Here is a 21,376-nt window from a genome sequence, read left to right as displayed (position 1 = left end):
TCTGATAAGGTCCTCATCTCTCAAATATATAATGAGTCAAATTTGTTAAAATAAAAGATATTCCCCAATTGACAAATGATCAAAAAATATGAACAGTTTTCAGATTAAATAATCAAAGGGATTTATAGCCATATGAAAAAATTCTCTAAGTTACTCTTGATGAAAAAAATGCAAATTAAAACAATACTGAGGTTTTACTACCTCAAACCTATTAGATTGGCTATTAGTACAGAAAAGGAGAAAGATAAATATTGGAGGAGATGTGGAAAAATTGAGACACTAATGCATTGTTGGTGGAGTTGTGAACTGATTCAACCATTATGTAAAGCAATTTGTAACTACACCTAAATATTTTATAGCAGCACTTTTCTGGTGGCAAAGAACTGGAAATTGAGAGGATAACCATCAATTGAGGAGTAGCTGAACAATTTGTGGCGTATGATTGTGATGGAATACTATTATGATATAAAAAATAATGATTTAGATGCTCTCATAAAAACCTGGAGAAACTTAAGTGAAAGGAATGCAAAATGAAATGAGTTGAACCAAGAGAACATTGTGCACAGTAATAGCAATATTGTAAGATGCTCAACTGTGAATGATTTAGCTATTTTCAGCAATATAATGATCCAAGACAAAATGTTCTCCATCCCCAGAGAAAGAACTGATGGAATCTGACTACAGATTGAAGCAAACTTTTTTACTTTCTTTTTCTTGGGTTTTTATTTTCTTCTGTTTTCTTTTATAACATGACTAAGACGAAAATATGTTTTGCGTGATTACACATCTATAACCTGTATGAAATTGTTTGCCTTCTCATTGAGTGGGAAGGAGAGAATTTGGAATTCAGTTTTAAAAACTAATGTTGAAAATTGATTTTACATGTAATTGGGGAAAAAAAAATTTAAAAAAAAATTAAGTTGTTTGGAGGGGATTGTTGGAAAAGCTCAACTGAGTACTTCCCCTACTCCACCATCTTGGCTTTGCCAGTGGAGGCACATTTTATCAGCTTCTGCCCGTCCTAACTTGGTGGTGGGTAGTACTGTTATGTATTTTGTAGGTGCTCATTTAGTATTTGTTGACTGACTTAATCAAGTCGTTGGCTTCCCAGAGAAAGATTAATGATTATATTCTTCAAGCCCTTTATATTGAATTTCTGCACTCTTCTTGAGAAGTATTCACATTTAAGAGCTATATCCTGTAATATAACATCTTAGCATTGATTTCAAGCTTGTTTTAAAAGGCATTTGAAAAATTAAGCCCATTGACTTACGTCCTAAAATCTCATTAATATGCTAAAAAATATCATCCTGAATTTGCACGTTTAACAAAAATCCTAAGAGCCATTATTTAAGGTAAAAATTTATAAGCAACTTCTGTCCCTAGAGAATTTTCCTGCAGAAATGAAAGAAAACTTATAAGACTGCTTTCTAATTTGTTACTTTGTTCAGTGCATATTAAAGAATAAGCAATGCATCATAGAAATAATAGGTAAATGTGAAGTTAAGACCTCTGAGATAGGGATTTTAGATTAATAGCCATTAGAACCTTGATCCGTTTGAGACAGAAACTCATCCAAAGCTCCCATTTTTCTCTCTTTCTTTCTTTCTTTCTTCCTTTCTTTCTTTCCCTCCCTCCCTCCCTTCTTCCTTTCTCCTTCCTTTCTCCTTCCTCCCTCCCTCCCTCCCTCCTTCCTTCCTTCTTTTTTGTAAGACACTCAGAGTTAAATGACTTGCCCAGGGTCACAAAGTTGCCATGTTTCAAAAGTAAAATAAATGCAAAGGTCATTTTAGTGAAGTATGCTGATAATATTGATTTGATTGTAATCCTTCCTTACCTAAAGTCCTCCCTTCCTCCTGTTCTCCTCTTTACTTCCCTCTCTTTTTAAAGGAAATAACAATCACACCTATAAAATACAACACTATAATTACAATGACCAATCTTGGCTTGGAAAAAGAGATGAGAAAGTGTGCCACCCTCCCTTTCTTTTCAGAGGTAAAGATGAGAGATTATGGATGTGGAACATTCTATATACTGTTAGACTTGTTTGATATGTCACTCAAATGTATGAAACTGCTTTTCCTTCTCTTTTCTTTTTATTCTTTGTAATAAGAGATGACCCTCTGGATACAAGAGAGATAAAGGGAAAAAGTCAAAATAAAAAGAAGCTAAAAACATTCACATTAAATATGAAATATTTTAAATCAACTAACCATCATTGTATCAGAATAAATATGATGAAGGTACCTGCCCACTGTCCCCAGTAATCTGAATGCAGGAGTCTTTTCCTAAGCTATTAGCAGTTGATATAATTCTTGTAACCCACACCATCTCCTGCTATCACCTCCATTTTCAAAATGGAGTAGTTCTTTGCCCCCATGGTAAAACTGTGCCAACAGTGGTCATCCTGGTTTGTGGGGGTCGGCAAGACTGCACAAACCTATAGTGGTGGACAGGATGATAAATGTTTAAATTGTATTACATTTCATGACCAGGTTCTCCAATTTGTCATTTTCTCCTTTCCCCCAGGTTATTTTTTTGAATCTTATAGAAGGGAGAACAAAGCCAATTTAGCAACTGCAGAGCAACAGTCTGCAGAGGCTTTTTAAAGATTACTAGCAACAAAATATATTTATGTCTTTAATAAGGAATTGAAATTTACTACTCACTAAATAAAATTCCTTCCTCTTCTCCTTCCCTTGGAAATCATCAGTGTTGGATGAAACATTTTGGCCTCCATAGCTATTGCTATATGTCCCTCCTTTTACTAAAGAGGCATTTTATTACATTACAGCAACAGTAGATATCTCAGATAATTAGAAATGTTTGTGAACATTGATATTTTTGGAGGAAAATATTTTAAATGTTTAAATGTTTTCATGGAATCATGGCCAATCAGTTCATAAACAGCGGTGCAGTAGAAAGTAAGCTCCGCTTGTTATCAGAATTCAAATTCTACCTCTGTCACTTTACTATCTTTTTGATCTTGGACAAGTCACCTGACTTCTTTGGGCATCAATATACTCATCTGTAAAGTGAAGGGGTTGGACCAGAAGACTTCTACAATACTATCCTGTTCTAAATCTGCAAATTTTATGACCATAAAATTCTTTGGCTTTTTCTCAGTTCTCATTTTTTGTGACCTCTATGTAGCTCAAGACTTTCTTAATACTTTTCTTCCTGTACATATTCTCTCATCACTGGGTTTTTGTGATCCTATTTTCTTTTTTTCCAGTGCTTAGGAGAATGCCTAACGCATAATAAACACTGAATAAATGCTTGTTGATTGGCCCTCCTATCTCACTGACTCGTTCTTCCTTACCTTGTTTATGTCTTATATCCTACTTGTGGGTGTTCCTCAAGGCTTTGTTCTGGTCCTTCTTCTATTTTCTCTGTGCTGTCTAGGTGAGCCTATCAGTTTGCATGAATTCAGTTATTATTTCTGGGTAGATAACTCATATGTGGATCTGTACATAAAATTCCTTTTTTAAAAAATCAAATTTATTATTCATTTTTGGCATTAATTTAAAATTTTTTGGAGTTTTTATTTTTCTCCTACCCCCCCTGTACCCATTGAGAAGGCAGTAAATGTTATATCAATTATACATGTTAAATCATGTAAAACATATTTTCATCTTAGCCATGTTGCAAAAAAAAAAATCAAAGGAAATTTAAAAGCAAGAAAAAAAATTAAGCTTCAATCTGTACTCAGATTTCATCAGTACTCTTTCTGGAGGTAATCCAGAATTCTTTCATGATAAGAACTTTAGAATTGCCTTGGATCATTATATTGATCCGATTAGCTTAGTCATTCATGGTTGATCATGTGTACATAAAATTCTAATCTCTTTCCTGTCAGTTCAACATCACCAACTCTTAGTTGTACGTTTGCTGATGGATGTCCCATAGGCGCATCAGACTCAATATGTCACACCAGTGATGTCTTATTTGCCAGATTTGATGATATTTTTTCAGTCTTCATCCTTCTCAGCATATCTGTTTTATGTGATAGCATTCACCACCCACTTCTCCTGGATACTCTCTCCCTCTGGGCTTTCTTCTCTTGGTTCTCCTTAATTTCCTGTGCTGGTTCATTTTCCGTATCATGTCCCCTGAACTGTGAATGCTCACAAGGCTCTAAGTCCTCCTTATCATCTACATTCTCAGTGCTTTCTTACAAGGAGACTTTTATATACATTTTGATACTTCCTCAAGCACCTTGCCCTCCCAGTTTCTCAACCTATTTACTTTCCATAACCTACTCCTCCATCCCACCTTAGTCACATGCAAAGATGATCATATCCTTGATCTTGCCATCATCTACAAATGTACCACTTCTATATGTAAGAACAAGACAGTTCCCTTATCTTATCACATTTGTTGCCTTTCTACCTCTCTGTCTGTCTTCCCCTACCAAATCCTGCTCTTCACCTCTAGTCCCTTGAATCAGTTCTCTTCCAGGACATTACCATTGCACTAACCACATACTCCTTTCTTCATCTTGACCCCTTGGTCAGCCATTTCAACTCTACACAGTTTTCTTTTTGTGAGTCCTTTATTTCCTTATCATAATACTGATTATGCCTTGCCAAGCCTTAGCTTTCTATCACTTTCACCATCTGCTGCCTTTGCTGTTACTCACAGGCTACTGAATGAAGGTAGAGAAAATTATGAAACCTTTCAGAATATGTTCACTACAGATTTATGTCATATTATGTCAACTGGTCCTTCATTGTTTCTAGGTAATCCTACTCCTTCCTAATCAGTTCACTATCCTACTCTCCACGTTAGTTCTTCCTTTTCTCATCTTTCTCTCTCATTTATCTTCAGACTATTTCTTGGCTGCTTCCCTACTGTTTTAATCAGTACACCATGGCTCTCCCCTGTTCTGAAAAAAAACCCTCATTTGATCCTTCTATCCTTACTAATTCCTATATCCCATTTCTCCTCTGACTTTTGTAGCTAAACTTCTTTAGAAGGCTGTCTGCAATAGATGTCTCCACTTCTACTCCTCTCCCTCTGTTCTTAATTCTCCATAATCTTGTTTTTCATCGTTCCACTAAAACTGCGCTGTCCAAAGTTACCAGTGATCTCTTAATTGCCAATCCTGTAGCCTTTTCTCAAGTCTTCATTTTCCCTGATCTCTCTGTAGCCTTTGACACTGTTAATCTCCCTCTTTTTGATACTCTTTTCTCTTAAGCTTTTTGGGACACTGGTCTCACCTGGTTCTCCTCCTACCTTTCTGACTGCTCTTTGTTAGTTTCCTTTGCTGGGTCACCATCCAGATCATGCCCACTAACCATAGGTATCTTGTAGCACTCTGTCCTGGGCCTCCTTCTTCCTCTATAATACTTCATTTGGTGAGCTTATCAGCTCCCATGGATTTAATTATCATTTCTATGCTGATGATTCTCAGATTTCCTTATACAACCCCAGCCTCTCTACTGACATGTAGGTTCATATCTTAATCATCAGGAGTAGGTGAACTGGAATGAGCTGGATGTTTCATAGACATCCTTAAACTCAACATGTTCAGAAATTCAGCTCATTATCTTTCATCCCCAAATCATTCTCTCCTCCAAACTTCCATATTACTATTTTTAAAATTTATTTATTTTTAATTTATGGAATAAAGCAAGCATTTCCATAACATAGTATAATAAAACAGATTACTGCACATGAAACTGTAAATCTATTATGTACATTTTGCTATTCCTTTTAAATATATAATAAAGTTATCATGTAAATTTCTTTTCCTTTTTTTCTTCTCTGCTCTGTGCCCCTCCTCCCATGACTACCCAATTGGAGGGAAAGAGGAAAATTGAGAAAAAAATTTTATAGACAGTTTCTCAGATAAGGGTCTTATATTCAAGTACATAAAGAACTTTTATCAAATCTGTGGGAATACGAGTCATTCCCTAATTGATAAATGTTCAAGCGATATAAACAGGTAGTTTTCCAATGAAGAAATCAAAAATTTGTAGTCATATGAAAAAAATGCTCTGAATTATTATTGACTGGAGAGATGCAAATTAAAACATCCATGAGATTTCATTTTGTACCTACCAGAATGGCTAAAATGATTGAAGAGGAAAGCAGCAAATGTCGGAGGGGATGTGGAAAAATTGGAAAACTAATTCATCATTGGTGGAATTGTGAACTGATCCAATCATTTTGGAGAGCAGTCTGGAATTATGCCCCAAGAGGTATTAAACTACTTGTATACCCTTTGACGCAGCAATATCACTATTTCCAAAGATGATTGGGGGAAACAAAAAGGAACTTATATGTTCTAAAGTGTTTATAGCAGCTCTCTCAATGGTGGCAAAAAACTGGAAATTACAGGGATGCCCCTCATTTAAGAAATGGCTTCCTAATTACTTTTGAAGGCAGCATCATCCTCCTAGTCTCCCAGCATAGGAATTATCCACAATTCTTCACCGTCTCTCATCCCATATATCCAATCTTTTGCCAGTCTCGGTTTTACCTTTGTAACATCTCTAAATGACACTGGCCTCCTTGCTGTTCCACTCCCATAAACATTTATTAAGGGCCTATTATTTCCCAGGCGCTGGGCTTAGTGCTGAGAATACAATTAATACAAACAAAGTCCCTCCTCTCAAGGAACTTACAATGGGGGTTGGGGGGAAAGGGGTTGCCAACATACAAAAGGAGTTTGGAATGACGAAAGGGATACCAGGGAATGTTTGGCCATTTTCTTCCGTGGAGTTGAAACTAGGAAGAGCAACATATGCAAGAAGATTGAGTCCAGTGTCTGCTCTCTGTAAAGGAAGGCATTGGGAGGAGCTTTCCAGCCTTCCAATCTCTGGGGACTGGAGCCTGAGAGAAGTGGTATCACTTCAGAGTTTAAGTTTGCAATATGGTGATGAGATTAGAAATAATTAATTTGATCTGGGAGGGGCATCTTATTCCACTGAGTTGAAAACTGACCAAGCAGCGTATGCAAAACTGAGTGTTCTTTGAATAAGATAAAGATACTGCGCCTCTCAGCTTTGTGCATTTTCTCTGGCTCTCCCCATGCCTGGGATATTCTCTGTCTCTTCCTCTCCATCTTCTGGGTTCCCTGGCTTCCTTCGAGTCCCAGCTAAAAATCTCGCCTTCTGTAGCAAGCTTTCTTTCACCTTCCCTTGTTGAACATTTCCTTTTTATCCTGCATATAATTTGTTTGTATGTAGTTGTTTACATGTTGACTTCTCATTATATTGTGAACTCTTTTGGGGTAGGGATTGCCTTGTGCATCTTTGTATCACTGCTTACCTGGCACATACTAGGTACTTAATAAATATTTTTGACTTGTGGCTTTGTATCCCCAGCATTTACTGCAGTGCTCAGCACACAGCATTTGCTTAAATGCTTTTAACTGACTAGCTGATTTTGCTACTTTGTTTTTATTCTCTTACTTATATTTTTGTTTCCCATTGGAACAAAAACTTCTTTTGAATAGAGATTATTTCATTTCTTGTATTTGTATCCCTAGTACAGTGTCTTATTAAGTAGGGAATAAGAACTTGAATATTGATATGTCTAAAACAGAACTCACTGACTCACCCCAAACTTTTCTCTCTCTTCCTGCTTTTCTGTTTTTGTCAAGAGCTTTACCATCTTTATAGTCGTCTTGGCTTGTACTCTGGGAACCATCAATGAGTTCTCTTTCTCTCTTCCCCTGCTCCCATATCCAATTATTTGATTGTCACATCTTGTAAATCTCACTCCACATCTCTGGAACATTTCCCCTTCTTTCCAATAACTCAGCTACCACCCTTCTTCTGGTTTTCATCATCTTTCATCTGAACTATTGCAGTAGCCTACTATTGCAGCCCTCCCAGTTGAACTCTTTACCTTACATATCTCCCTTCTCTGTTCTATTCTCTATACTGCTCCTAAAGTGAAATTTCTAAGGCACAGGTCTGACTTGCCCAGTAAACTCTAGTGATTCCCTGTTACCACTAGGATAACATAGAATCTCCTGTTTGGCATTGATAGTCACTTACTGACTCCAACCTACCCTTTCAGCCTTAATAAATATTATTTATTACATATGCCCTTTTCTACTTTTCTCTTATTCTCAAATCCCTTTGATATCACTACTTATCTTCTCCACCCTCAATTTCATTTTTTCCTCCAGACTCTTACAAGGTGATGACTCTTCTAGCCAAGACCAGCCCTTCTACACCTGTCTTGATCTTATTCAACCCCTCTCATCATTTCCTTCAGTCATTCACTTCTGTCTATCATCATCAGTCTTTCTATATACACTGGTTTCTTCTCTATTGCCTTCAGTGCTCAGTCTTTAGTTTCTGATTCTTTGTGACCCCATTTGAGGTTTTCTTGGCGAAGATACTGAAATGGTTTGCCATTTCCTTCTCCAGCTCATTCTACAAATGAGGAACTGAGGCAAAGACAGTTAAGTGACTTGTCCAGCATCACACAGCTAGTGTTTCCCTCTAGTTATCAATTTATCTCTCTCTTCTCTTTCTCAAATTCCTAGAAAAAAAATTGTTTACATTCATTGTTTCCATTTCCTTTCTTCTTCTTTTAATTGTTTATATAGTTTAATTTTTTATTTTTAGTTTTCAACATTCACTTCCACAAAATCTTGAACTTTAAATTTTTCCTCGTTCCCCACCCCAGGACAGCATGTATTCTGATGAGCCTTTCCTCCAATCCACCCTCCCTTCTATCACCACCACCCCCCTTCTATCCCCTTCCCTTCTCGTTTTTCTGTCGGGTAAGATAAATTTCTATGCCCCATTGCCTATATATCTTATTTCCTAGTAGCATGTAAAAGCAGCTTCTAACATTCATTTTTAAAGATTTGAGTTCCACATTCTCTCCCTTCCCCCCTCCCCATCCACCTTCATTGAGAAGGCATGCAATTTGATATCGGTTATACATGTGTAGTCATATAAAACACTTCCATAACAGTCATGTTATGAAAGACTATGTTTCCCTCTATCCTGTCCCACCCACCATTTATTCTATTCTCTCCTTTGACCTGTCCCTCTAACGAAGTGTTTGCTTCCAATTACCCCTTCCCCCAATCTGCCGACCCTTCTATTGTCCCTTTCCCCCTACCTTCCTGTGGGGTAAAATAAACTTCCATACCCAATTGAGTATGTATGTTATTCCCTTCTGAAGCCAAATCCAATGAAAGTAAGACACTCCCTCTCATCTTCCCCTTCATTGTAAAAGATCTTTCTTGCCTCCTTTCTGTGAGATGATTTACTACATTCTACCTTTCCCTTTCTCTTCCTCCTAGTTAATTCCTCTCAAACTTAGTTTTCTTTTTTAGATATTATCCCTTCATATTTAGCTTACCCTGTGCCCTCTGTCTCTCTAAATATATACCTATATATTTACACACAGACACATATACATATATACACACGCATTCCTTCCAACTATCCTAATACTGAGAAAGGTGTCATGAGTTACAAATATCATCTTTCCATGTAGGAGTGTAAACAGTTCAACTTTAATAAGTCCCTCATGGTTTCTCAAAACTTTCCTGTTTACCTTTCCATTCTTTTCTTGATTCTTTTATTTGAAAGTCAGATTTTCTATTCAACTTTGGTGTTTTCAACAAGAGTGCTTGGAAGTCCTGTATTTCATTAAAATTTCATTTTTTCCCACTGAAGTATTATACTCAGTTTTGCTGAATAGGTGATTCTTGGTTTTAATTATAGCTCCTTTGATCTCTGGAATATCATTCCAAGCCCTCCAATCCCTTAGTGTAGAGAAGCTGCTAAATCTTGTGTTATCCTAATTGTGTTAACACAGTACTTGAGTCGTTTCTTTCTGGCTGCATGTGATATTTTCTCCTTGACCTGGGAACTCTGGAATTTGACTACAATATTCCTCAGAGTTTTCCTTTTGGGATCTCTCTCAGGTGGTGATGGGTGGATTCTTTCTATTTCTGTTTTACCCTCTGATTCTAGAAAGTCAGGGCAGTTTTCCTTGATAATTTCTTGGAAGATGATGTCTAGGCTCTTTTTTTTTTTATCATGGCTTTCAGGTAGTCAAATAATTTTTGAATTATTTCTCCTGGATCCATTTTCCAGGTCACTTGTTGTTCCATTGAGATACTTCACATTATCTTCTGTTTTTTCATTCTTTTGGTTCTGTTTTATAATTTCTTGATTTCGCATAAAGTCACTAGCTTCCATTTGCTCCATTCTAATTTTGAAGGAATTATTTTCTTCAGTGAGCTGTGGACCTCTTCTGCCATTTGGGTTAGTCTAATTTTAAAGGTGTTATTTTCTTCAGCATTATTTTGGGTCTCCTTTAGCAAGCTGTTGATTTGTTTTTCATGATTTTCTTGCATCACTCTCATTTCTCTTCCCAATTTTTCCTCTACTTCTTTTACTTGAGTTTCAAAATCCTTTTTGAGCTCTTCCATGGCCTGAGACCAATTTATATATATATTTTTTTGGAGTCTTTGGATGCAGGAGCTTTGACTTTGTTGTCTTCTTCTGGTTGTGTGTTTTGATCTTCCTTGTCATCAGTGATACATGAAAATATCTCTTCACTGAGAAAGTAAAATTTATAGTCAGTTTCTTTTTCCTTGGTTTGCTTATTTCCCAGTTTTGAGGTCTTTGTTATGTGGAGAACTCCAGTGTCCTGGGGCTGGGGCTGAACCTCGCTCCCCTCTCAGTCAGTTAAGAGACCCTTCCCACTGATCTTTGAAGTTTGTCTTTAGCATTTGTGGGTTCAGAAGTCTGGAAACTGCAGCAGCCACCAACAATTCAATCCCTTAAGCCCTGCTTCTGCTCCTCTAGAATTTGTTTAGAGTCATTTTTATAGGTTTTTTGAGGGATTTGGGGGGAGAACTCTAGAAGGTCCCTGCTTCTACTCTGCCATCTTGGCATCACCCCTCCATCCATTTCCTTGCTTCTTACCCATTGCTCAATCCTTTCCAGTCTGTCTTCTGACCTCATCACTTGTCTGAAACTGTTCTCTCCAGTTACCAGCCTTTTATTTGCTAAATCTGACTACTCACCTGCAGTCCTCATTCTTTTTTGCCTTTGATGTAATTGACCACTGTGTTGTCCTGGATACTGTTTTCTCTTTAGGTATTTTTGAACGTTGTTCCCTCCTGGTTCTCCTCGCATTTGTCTCTTCTTTTTCAGTCTCCTTTACAGACTCATCATACCCTATTATGCTCTCTAATTGTGGATGCTCCCCCAACATACTGGCTATTTATTACTCTCTCTCTTTACTCTCTTGTTGATCACAAGAGCACTCACTGCTTTAGTTATCATGTCTATGCAGATGGCTCTCAGATTCATTTATGTAGCCCTAATCTTTCTCCTGAGCTATAGTTCCACATAACCATCTAGTGAATATCTCCTTGGTATCTCAAACTTTATATTTCCAAAATAACTCAATGCCCTTCCATCCCCTCCCAAACTCATCCCTTTCCAAAGTTCTCCATTTCTGACAAGGGTAGCCATTCAACTCCTCTTTTTAATATAGCTACCACCATAGCTCAGTCTCTCATCTTTTTTCACCTAAATTCTTACAGTGACTTCTAATTGGTCCCTGTTTTTAGTTTTTCTCCATTCCAATCCATCCTACATGTAGCAGCCAAAGTGTTTTTTCTTAAATTTAATTCTAGCCATGTCACTTCCCTAGTTTCTCAATTCTACTAACTCTTTTTACTTTCATGATAAAATATAATCTTTGACTTTTAAAACTTTTAACAACTTGGTCTCAACCTATCTTTCCAGGTTCATTTTTCATTTGTCCGACATCCTGCATTCTGACCTTCCTCATATGTGACACTCCATCTCTTGGTTATCTGACTTTGCACTACCTTCCGCACCCCCACCCCTCTCCCACCCCCCCATATTTCCATTTTGTAGAATTTGTCACTTTGCTCAAGGAATAGCTCAGTCATCATCTTCTATAGTAATCTTTTCCTGATTCCCATAATTCCTAGTATTCTTAAAATTTAGCTTCTTGTATTTTATATTTGGGGGTGTATGTGAATGAGTTTTTTTCTATGTATTTATATATGTACATGCTTGGGGCAGCTAGGTGGAGCAGCAGGTAGAATGCTGGTCCTGGAAGGAAGAAGACCTGTGTTCAAATCCAGCCTTACACACTTTCTAGCTATGTGACCCTGAGCAGGTCACTTTATTTGCCTCAGTTTCTTCATCTGTAAAATTAACTGGAGAAGGAAGTGGCAAACCCCTCCAGTATCTTTGTGAAGAAATCCTCAAATAGAGTCAGAAAGAGTTGGACATGAGTGGTAAATGACTGAAAACAAAATATATGTACAAATAGAATATAATTTCCTTGAGAGTGTGGATAATTTCATTTTTTATATCTGTATCTTCATCACCTAACACAGTACCTGCCACATTTGTCAGTAAATAAATTGTTGTTGATCAAGTCACACAATCCTTGGTGTAGCCTACTTGCTCTTCCTCAAAAACAACATATTTCTCCTCTCTTTGGCTTTGTACAAACTCTCCCATATGCCTAGAATGCTCTTGCTTCTCACCTTTACTCTTTAGAATCTTTAGCTCAAATGATACCCCCTACATGAAGTCTTTCTTGGTCCCCTTGCTGCTTCTATCTGTCCCTACAAATTATCTTTTATTTATTTTGTCTTTCTATGTACTTAAACATGAAGTAAAGGACTATTTTATTTTTGCCTTTGTATAGCTGCTACTTAGTACTGTGACACTTTGTAGGTGGTTAATGAATGCTTGTTGATTGATCTAAGGCCCATTCCAGCTCCAAATATGCAATCTGTTGATATCCTATGTGATAAATTTTGGTATGAGAATTTATTGAAAGGTCAAAGGCATGGTTAAAAAGTTCAGGTAATAAATTCCAAGGTGAAATTTGAGCGATTGCTTGTGAAAAAAACTCCAATTAAAATTTCTGAGATGAAATGATCATATCTGCTGCATGATAGACCTCTAACAAAAATCTCTATTAAGAGTCTGGGAGCTTTTGAGGCATCCAGTCAAGCAGTGTATTTTGAAGGTAGATTTTGTGAAAAGATAATGATAAATTCCCTGATTTTTGTTTTATTCTGAAAGAATAGAGTGTATTTATTTGGTTTGCATTTGAAAATTAGCAACCTAGAAGAATTTTCGGTGAGATGTGGTGATCCCTGTTAATACTAATATTCTGGATTTATCTCTATATGTGTATATAAATATAGATATATTCACTTACTGGTCAGACTTCCAGTATTTTCAGTAGACTTTTTATTCAAATGAATCTTGAGAGTTCTTTAAGTAATAGTAAGCAAATTGATCCATTAGGTAGAGATTGGATAAGTTATCTGTAAGGAACTTTTTATTTCAGAAATTCTGTGATTGTATTTTCAGAAGTGAAGACATTTTCATGCATCATTCCTTGAACAAGTTCTAACCCAAATTTATTTGTCTTGCAATTTCCTGTATGCGTATAGCCAAAAAACAATTTTCCTGGAAAATGAAAAAGGATAGGAACATAGTCACCTTTTTCTGTCTCCTATTCACCTACCCCCTATTATTTACCTTAAATGTATAAATCCTGTATAGTATCTGTTATTAATGAGAGTAGTTTGTCATTTGGTGTTTTCATGTTCATCTTGTACTCCCAATTAAATATATAAAGCCTTTTTCGGTTCGTACAACCCTAATTAAAATAGTATATACCTCTTTATAACTTAGAGAAATCTCACAAAACACTAAGACTCATATTTTTTAGTGTTGTAGTTTTGAAGATCATTTCCTTACTCAAAGCTTCTTAGAGGAAATTCTGATAGAATCCAAAATCTTTGAGTTGATAATTTAGCATTCCTAGTAGTAATTTAGTCTAATCCATGTCCAAACAAGAATCTTCTCTGTGACCTGCCTGATAAGTAGTCATTCAAGCATCTGCTTAAAGAGCTCCATTGTGGAGAAACCTGCTACTTCCCATTTCAATTTCCATTCATTGTTCCTAATATTTCCTTCTGGGGCCAAAGAGAATGAGCTAATCTTTCTTCAGTGATAACTCTTCACATACTCTGGACAACTATTATATGCATCTTCTCTTTACCAAGCAAATAAACATTCCCATTCCTTTCACCTGATCCTCATAGAGCATAGACTTAAAGCCCTTTATTATCCTAGTTAATGTTTTCTGGACAATTTACAGTTTAACAATGTCCTTCCTAAACTGTGGTTCTCCAAACTGAAGACAGTATTTTAGGTTGTGATCTGATCAGGGCAAATTACAATGGAACTTTTTCTTACCTTCTTATTTCTCTAAGGTATAACTCATTTAATGAAGCGTAGATAACATTAGCTTTTTTGGTGGGCATTTTACTCTGTTAACTTGTATTGTGCTTTCAGGCCATTAAAGTCCCCAGATCTTTGTCAGAAAACTGTGACCTAATCATACTTTTCATGTCTCAACTTGTTAAATTGATCTTTTTGAGCCCAAAGGTAAGACTTTACATTTATCCCCATTAAATGTCATATTTTATTAGATTCAGCGTATTGTTTTAGCCTGCCAGTCTTTTTTTTTTTTTTTTTTTTGCAACCGGATTTTATCATCATCTACAAATTTGAGAAAGGTATCATTTTTGCCATTAAGCATTAATAAAGATAAACAGAATATGGCTAAATCACAAGTACCTGCCATTCTGTTGCGGGGTTTAGTAATACATTCTAGAATTTTTCCAAGAATCACAATTAGATTCATTGGTCTGTTATTTGCAAACTCTATTTCATTGACTTTTTTGAATATTGGAACATGTCCCGTTTTCCATTTAATATCTTTCCTAGTCTCTATGGTCTTTCTAATATCATTGAATATTAACACAGTGTTAATGTTTAATATACATTTTAGACTTTAATAAGGGCCAAAGTTTGAATTAAGAAGAGTCTGGACCTAATAGTCTCCTTTGTTTAACTTAGAGGATACCTTTTGATGTCAAGCAAATGGCACTCCCTTACCAGACCCTTCTTCTGGCATTTTAGTGATAAGGCCTGGGTTGTAACTTCAGCTTTGTCAACTCTGTTAAGACACCACAGTTTCAAAGGCCTGTTTAGGACAGGATGTCTGTTTCTGGGTGATGGGACCTTTTCCTTATCTTAAATCACAGAGATGTGCTACAGAAAGAAGATGCCCATAGCTTGTGATCATAAAACCCCACTGACACTACTCTGTTTGCAATGTGTTTATCTAAGAGAACTCCTTCCTCATGGCAAAAAATGTACTTAAGACAGTCAATTTCTGTACTAAGTCAGCCAGTTCTGATCCTGGCTCCATAGCGCTATGTAACCGTTTTCTTTATGGGGAATTGATCAATTAATTAATTAAATCATAAAATGTATGCATTTAGCCTGTTGCCTTTTCTTAACAAGTTTTCAGGTCAACAACAGTAATCCTATCTACCATTTCTTTCAGTACCTGTGAATATAATTCATATGGGTCATCTGAATTTATCCAGAGCAATTAGATGCACTCTCCATTATTTATTTGTTTATATTGGATATCAGTTTCCTAAGTTAATCGTTTTTCATCTTCCTTTTCTAGTCCAAAGATAATTGTCCTTTGTATGAAAAACAAAATAAGAATTAAGCCATCCCATTCTTTCTTCTCTTTTTAGTTATCAGTGTCCTATCTGTGCTACCTTTTGTGTAGCTTTGTTTTACAACTCTGATAACTTCAAGGTTTGTCCAGGGTTGCTTTGTTTGACTTTGAATTGGGAAAGGGAAATCTTTGAATATAAAATGGAACTTTGTGTAACTAGCCATGCATGTATGTAGTTCCATTTTTCCCATAGAAACAAGGCTGAGTCTTGGTGGGGTGCTCTTGCCTGAGGAGGGAGAAAAATATCTTAAGATCAAAGATTTAACTGCTTTGATTTAATCAAAAATATTTTTAAAAATTATCATTGGCAAAATTATTCAATTAAAAAAAAGTTGTAGTTTTTTATCCTGATGTAAGTGGAAGCAAATTCTATAGGTATACTTTCCATAAACCATGAAAAAAAATTTTTTTTAAATTTGGAATGTCCCATCCTTCTTAGACTAGTGAATTCCTTTTTTCTTGTTTGAAAAAGTTAATTATCATCTTCAGTGTTCATTAATGATGTTTAGAATTGAGTAACTAACCCAAAGTTCACTGTGCTGTCATTGTCCTGGATAGAGAGGAAATTGGTGGGAGGCCAGTAAGAAGAACATATGAGATAGACAGGTTTTTTCCTTTTTCAGATATTACTGTTTAATGATGTTAGTGAAATATCTTCGTTTGGTAATAGAGGGAAAACGTCCTTTAGCTTTAGGTCTGGTAGCTATTATCTTTTGATAACATATCCCCAGGACATTCTCCCTGATTTCTCAATAAGTTCAATGCCTGTCTCCAATCTTTCTCCCATAGTCTGCCTTCATATTAGGGGAGTTCAGCATAAATGTTGATGCTCCTTACATACACTTCACCTCAGTTACACACCAAGATGGTCACTTCCTGGATTTTACCATCACTTCCTTGTGTTCCTCTTTGTTCACAAACTGAAATTTTTTTATCCAAGCATAAATCTCTCATAATTACATCTTTCCTAGTGTTTTATGATCACTAATCCTGTTCTTCCTCTTCACTGCATCCTCCATTCAGTACAGACTTCAGTTCTTTCCCAAGCCATCATTTCTACACTCGCTATAAATTCAATACTCAACATTTGCAGGGATTAGGAATGCAGCCTCAAATAACTGTAGGCCCCACCCCAAAATCTTTATCTTAATCATTCTGATCAGATTTATTTAACATAGAAAACACGTAAAACAACACACTGTGCCCATAAAAATGTTGCAGTTTTTACATGAGAGATATTAGTATCTCACACACTATGCAGTGTCTTCACAGCAGCTGCTGGTGTAGCTGCAGCAACTGAACTGCTTCATGGATTTTCTTCCCCTAGGAGAAACGCAAGATATAGTGATCACTGTAGGTGAAAACCAAATGACTGAATCTGAATGGTAAGGAGACAAAGAGGTGGCATGTAGCCTCCAAAGAGTATGTTGCCCCTAGTTCTTTAGCACACTGCAATTTTTATCAAAACTTACCTCTCATTTAATCATTGGTGGACAATCTGTGAATAACCAAAGCCAAATAAAATGTGGTGAGATGACTACTTTCCTCCTTTCCCTACCTTAATCCCTTGGTAAACAGTGCTACAGTAGCTTCTACTCTCCAGTCCCTTGTTGCTTTGCTTTATTAGTGATAACATGTTGGCCAATATCACCCATGAATTATTTCCAGCATATATCTCCTTCACTCCTATTCTTGAAACACTGATTGTGTCTACTATGTTTTGGGATGTTCTCATTAGTATTATACGGTAAGGTGCTTTGAGGGGGTCTCTGAATAGATTGTGATAATAATGAAATACAAAATAATGTCTGAAAAATGTTAGCAATCAATACTAGATACATCTTTGTAACAATGAGAAGTAAAATGAGTGTTTCATATAGAGCAAAGACTTTATGATGACATCATTTGAAAAGCACCCAGTGTAGAAGATAATGACCTTAACCACAAACCAAGTGTACGTTTGTATGGTGGAGCCTATATCAATAGTTTCAGACTTTCCATTCACCAGAAGAGAGAACAGTTGCATCCTCTTTCAATATGAAATAACTAGATTTTTCTATCTAATAGATACTATTTACTGAAAATTTTGTTTTTGTAAAATTTAAAATGGTTAATAAAAATATATGACAGATATCACAGGTTACAGATTTTATAGCTGAAAAGTACTTTAGAGATCACTTAGTCTATTCCTTTAATGTTGTTGTTTGTTCTTCGTTCTTGAAGAAGACCAGGACATCAGGAAAGTGATGCCATGACTTGCAAGTGAATTAGATTTAGATTTAAGTGAGGGAAGGCTGTGCAAAGTCATCAGCCTCACTTTCTCCTCTGGAGCCATCTGGGTCCAGTGGCAAGATATAGATCAGGACGTCTGGAGATGGTCTGGGATGCAGTGGGAGACCTTGGCCTTTGTAAGCTATAATCTTTCTCAGGTCTCAGTTTGACTGAGACAACACCCATTCAGTGACTCAGGCCACGTTAGAAATGAGGCAGAGAATGGCCTCCTTTACCTAGTCAGAAACATGTAAATGCAACGCTAAGTGAGCATAGAAAAACATGGGAAATCTGATACAAAGTAATATAGATTGATATACAAATTAACTCAAAGTAAAATAGTTAAAATTATTGATGTATACGGTAAAACTTAAAGTTTTTTACATATTTAAAACATCATTAATGTGTGTTGTGTCTTCCTTTTGTAGCAGTCATTTGTTTGATGTGATTTAGCTTTTAGTTCACAAGATTTTGCCATATTTCAGCTTTTTCATTATGAGATCACACTTAGCATATTGAAGCATTAAACATACCATTGTTGAACAGTCCATTTATCCATGTCTAATATTGATTGCAACCAGTAGATTTTCTTTTTTTCCTACCCTCCTTGTAATAAATATGCATAGCCAGAAAAAACAACTCCATACTTCTGCCATGTACAAAAGTTTATATCTCATTCTACACCTTGAGTTCATCACCTCCCTATCAAGAGATGGGTAGTATTCTTCAAAATCAGTCCTCTAGAGTTGTTGTCAATTACTGCATTGGTCAGTGTATTAAGGGTTTTTATTTTTCCCCAGTTAAGTTTGACTTCCAATTTTGACAGTAATGATTTTGATTGTACAAAAATTTTTCAATTTTTGATAATCAAAATTGCCCATTATTTCTTCTGTGATCTTATTTATCACTTATCTCATTATGAACTTTTCCCCTAACTATATTGCAATATTTAAAAAAAAAATATTTTCTCCAATTTGGAACACTAAATTCACTGTTGGTGAAGCTGGGAGCTGATCCAACCATTTTGGAGAACAATTTGGAACTGTGCTCAAAGGGCTACAAAAATGTGCATACCCTTTGACCCAGCAATACCACTTGTAGGGCTGTATCCCAAAGAGATCATAAAAATGAGAAAAAGTCCCCCATGTACAAAAATATTTATAGAATCTGTTTTTGTGGTGGCCAAGAACTGGAAGTCGAGGGCATGCCCTTCAACTGGGGAATAACTGAACAAGTTGTGGTATATGAATGTAATGGAATACTATTGTGCTATAAGAAATGATGAATAGGCAGACTTCAGAAAAACCTGGAAAGACTTATATGAACTGATGCTGAGTGAAATGAGCAGAACCAGGAGAACATTATACACAGTAGCAGCCACAGTGTGCAAGGACTGTTTCTGATAGATTAAGCCCTTCACAGCAATGCAGGGACCTAAAACATTCCCAAAGGACTCGAGGCAAAATGCCATCCACATCCAAAGAAAGAACTATGGAATCAGAACACAGAATGGAGCAGACTATTTTCTCTTGTGTTGCGTTTTGATTTGGTTTGGTTTTTCTCAGGTTTCTCCCATTTGTTTTAATTCTTCTATGCAACATAACTAATGTGAAAATGTGTTTAATAAGAATGTATTTATAGAACCCATATAAGATTGCAAACTATCTCGGGGAGGTAGGAGAGAGGGAGGGGGAGAAAATTTAAGACATATGGAAGTAATTGTTGAAAACTGAAAACAAATTAATTAAATTTAAAAAATATTTTCTCCATTGCTGTTCTGATTTGTTTAAAATTTTGTATCTTAAATAAATACCTTTTATGTCTGTCATGTATACATTGAAGTTTGTTTTTTTACATGATTTGAAGTATTAATCTAAACCAGATTTCTGCTAGACAGTTTTGCAGTTTCTTTGCATTATTAATTAGATTGCTAAATAGATAGTCTTTGGATTTATCAGACTCTACATTACTATGTTCATTTGCTTCCATATGTTCTGTACATAAACTCTTCCAATGATCTACTAATATACTTTTTTAATCAGCAGTAAATAATTTTGATGATTATTGCTTTGTAGTATAATTTGAAATTTGGCACTTCTGGTTCTGCCTCTTTTCGTTATTTCCCTTGAGAATTTTGAACTTTGGTTCCTCTGAATGAATTATTATGATTTTTTCTAAAGTAATGTTTGATATAACAGAAAATAAAGATATAGTATTGTCATTTTAATTACGTTGGGTACCTAACCATTAACAATTAATAGTGCCTACACTTATTTAGTTCTATATTTCTTTCCATAACAGTTGTTTTGTTGTTGCCGTCATATTCTTCCTCAATGTCTTTGTAGGTGGACTTTTAACTTTTTTATACATTAGTTATTTTGAAGGGAATTTCTCTTATCTTTTCATGCTGGGTTTTCTTCATATTATGTAGCCTGAAGAAGTAAGCTAATGATTTGTGTGGATTCATTTAATATCCTTCTACTTCTCCTTCTACTTTGCTAAAGTAATTTTTTAGTTGACTGTAAACTCTTAAGTAGAGCATCATATTTTCAGTAAAAAGTGATCTTTTTGTTTCCTCTTTGACTATGCTTGTTCTATTTCTTTGTTCCCCCTCATTACTATAGGTAGCTCTTCTAGCACTATGTCAAATAATAGTAATGATAATGGACATACTTAGTTTACTCCTGATGTTACTGGGAAAAACTCTCATCTTTATTATATATATGCACGGTTGGCTCTTGGTTTTAGAAAGATACTATTGACTATATTAAAAACAGATCCATTTATTCCTGTGCTTTTTAATGGTTTTAACACTAATAAGTTTTGTATTTTGTCAATAGCCTTTCCTGTATCAGTTGATATAATCATGTGATTTTTAGTGTTTAAAAAAATTAAAATAGTTTATTATGTGTGGAATTTTTAAAATATTGAGCCTTCTTTGCATTCCTGGAATAAATCCTACTTCTTCGTTACATAAAATCCTTTTAGTGTGTTCTCTAGCTTCTTTACTAATATTTTATTTAAAATGTTTGTGTTAATATTCATTAGGGATATTGGTACATAGTGTGCTTTATCTTTTTTTTGTCTCTCTCTGGTTTAGGTGTCAAGATCATATTTGTATCAGAGAAGTAATTTGGTAGGATCCCTTCTTTTTCTATTTTTTCAGACAGTTTACATAATAGTAATATTAATTGTTCTTTGATTATTTGATAGAATTCAGTCACACATACATCTGGACTTGTGAGTTTTTTTTATTTTGGAAGTTCATTTTTTAGGGGTTTTTTTTCCCATTTATTTTTTCTTAAATTTCATTATTTACATTTTCCATTGATGTTCATCTGGATTTTTGGGGAGGCTAAATATTCATCCATTTCGTTTAAATTGTGAATTTTGTTGTCATTTAAACAAAATAAGCAAAAGTAGCTTCTCAGTTTTTTGTTGTTAGAAATTTTCCTCTTTAATTTTTGATATAAATTTGTTTTTCCTCTTAAAAACA

At 35.5% G+C, this 21,376-nt stretch overlaps 1 protein-coding gene across 5 annotated transcripts in view; it reads left to right on the top strand.

The window, feature by feature from the left end:
- The window catches only part of BTBD9 (BTB domain containing 9), a 504,605-nt gene that overhangs the window by 192,424 nt on the left and 290,805 nt on the right, over positions 1-21,376 (top strand). For 2 of the 5 annotated variants that reach the window (XM_072641984.1, XM_072641982.1), the window contains one exon: positions 20,981-21,016. The exons of the other annotated variants lie outside the window; for them this stretch is intronic. In XM_072641984.1, the coding sequence (XP_072498085.1) occupies positions 20,981-21,016 (36 nt within the window). The remainder of the gene's footprint in view (positions 1-20,980; positions 21,017-21,376) is intronic. 5 annotated transcript variants of the gene reach the window in all.

The sequence above is a fragment of the Notamacropus eugenii genome, chromosome 2 (genome assembly GCF_028372415.1).
Source record: "Notamacropus eugenii isolate mMacEug1 chromosome 2, mMacEug1.pri_v2, whole genome shotgun sequence".
Taxonomy (NCBI): Eukaryota; Metazoa; Chordata; class Mammalia; order Diprotodontia; family Macropodidae; genus Notamacropus; species Notamacropus eugenii.
Note: the sequence above shows the minus strand (reverse complement) of the source record. Positions and strands in the feature narration are given on the sequence as shown.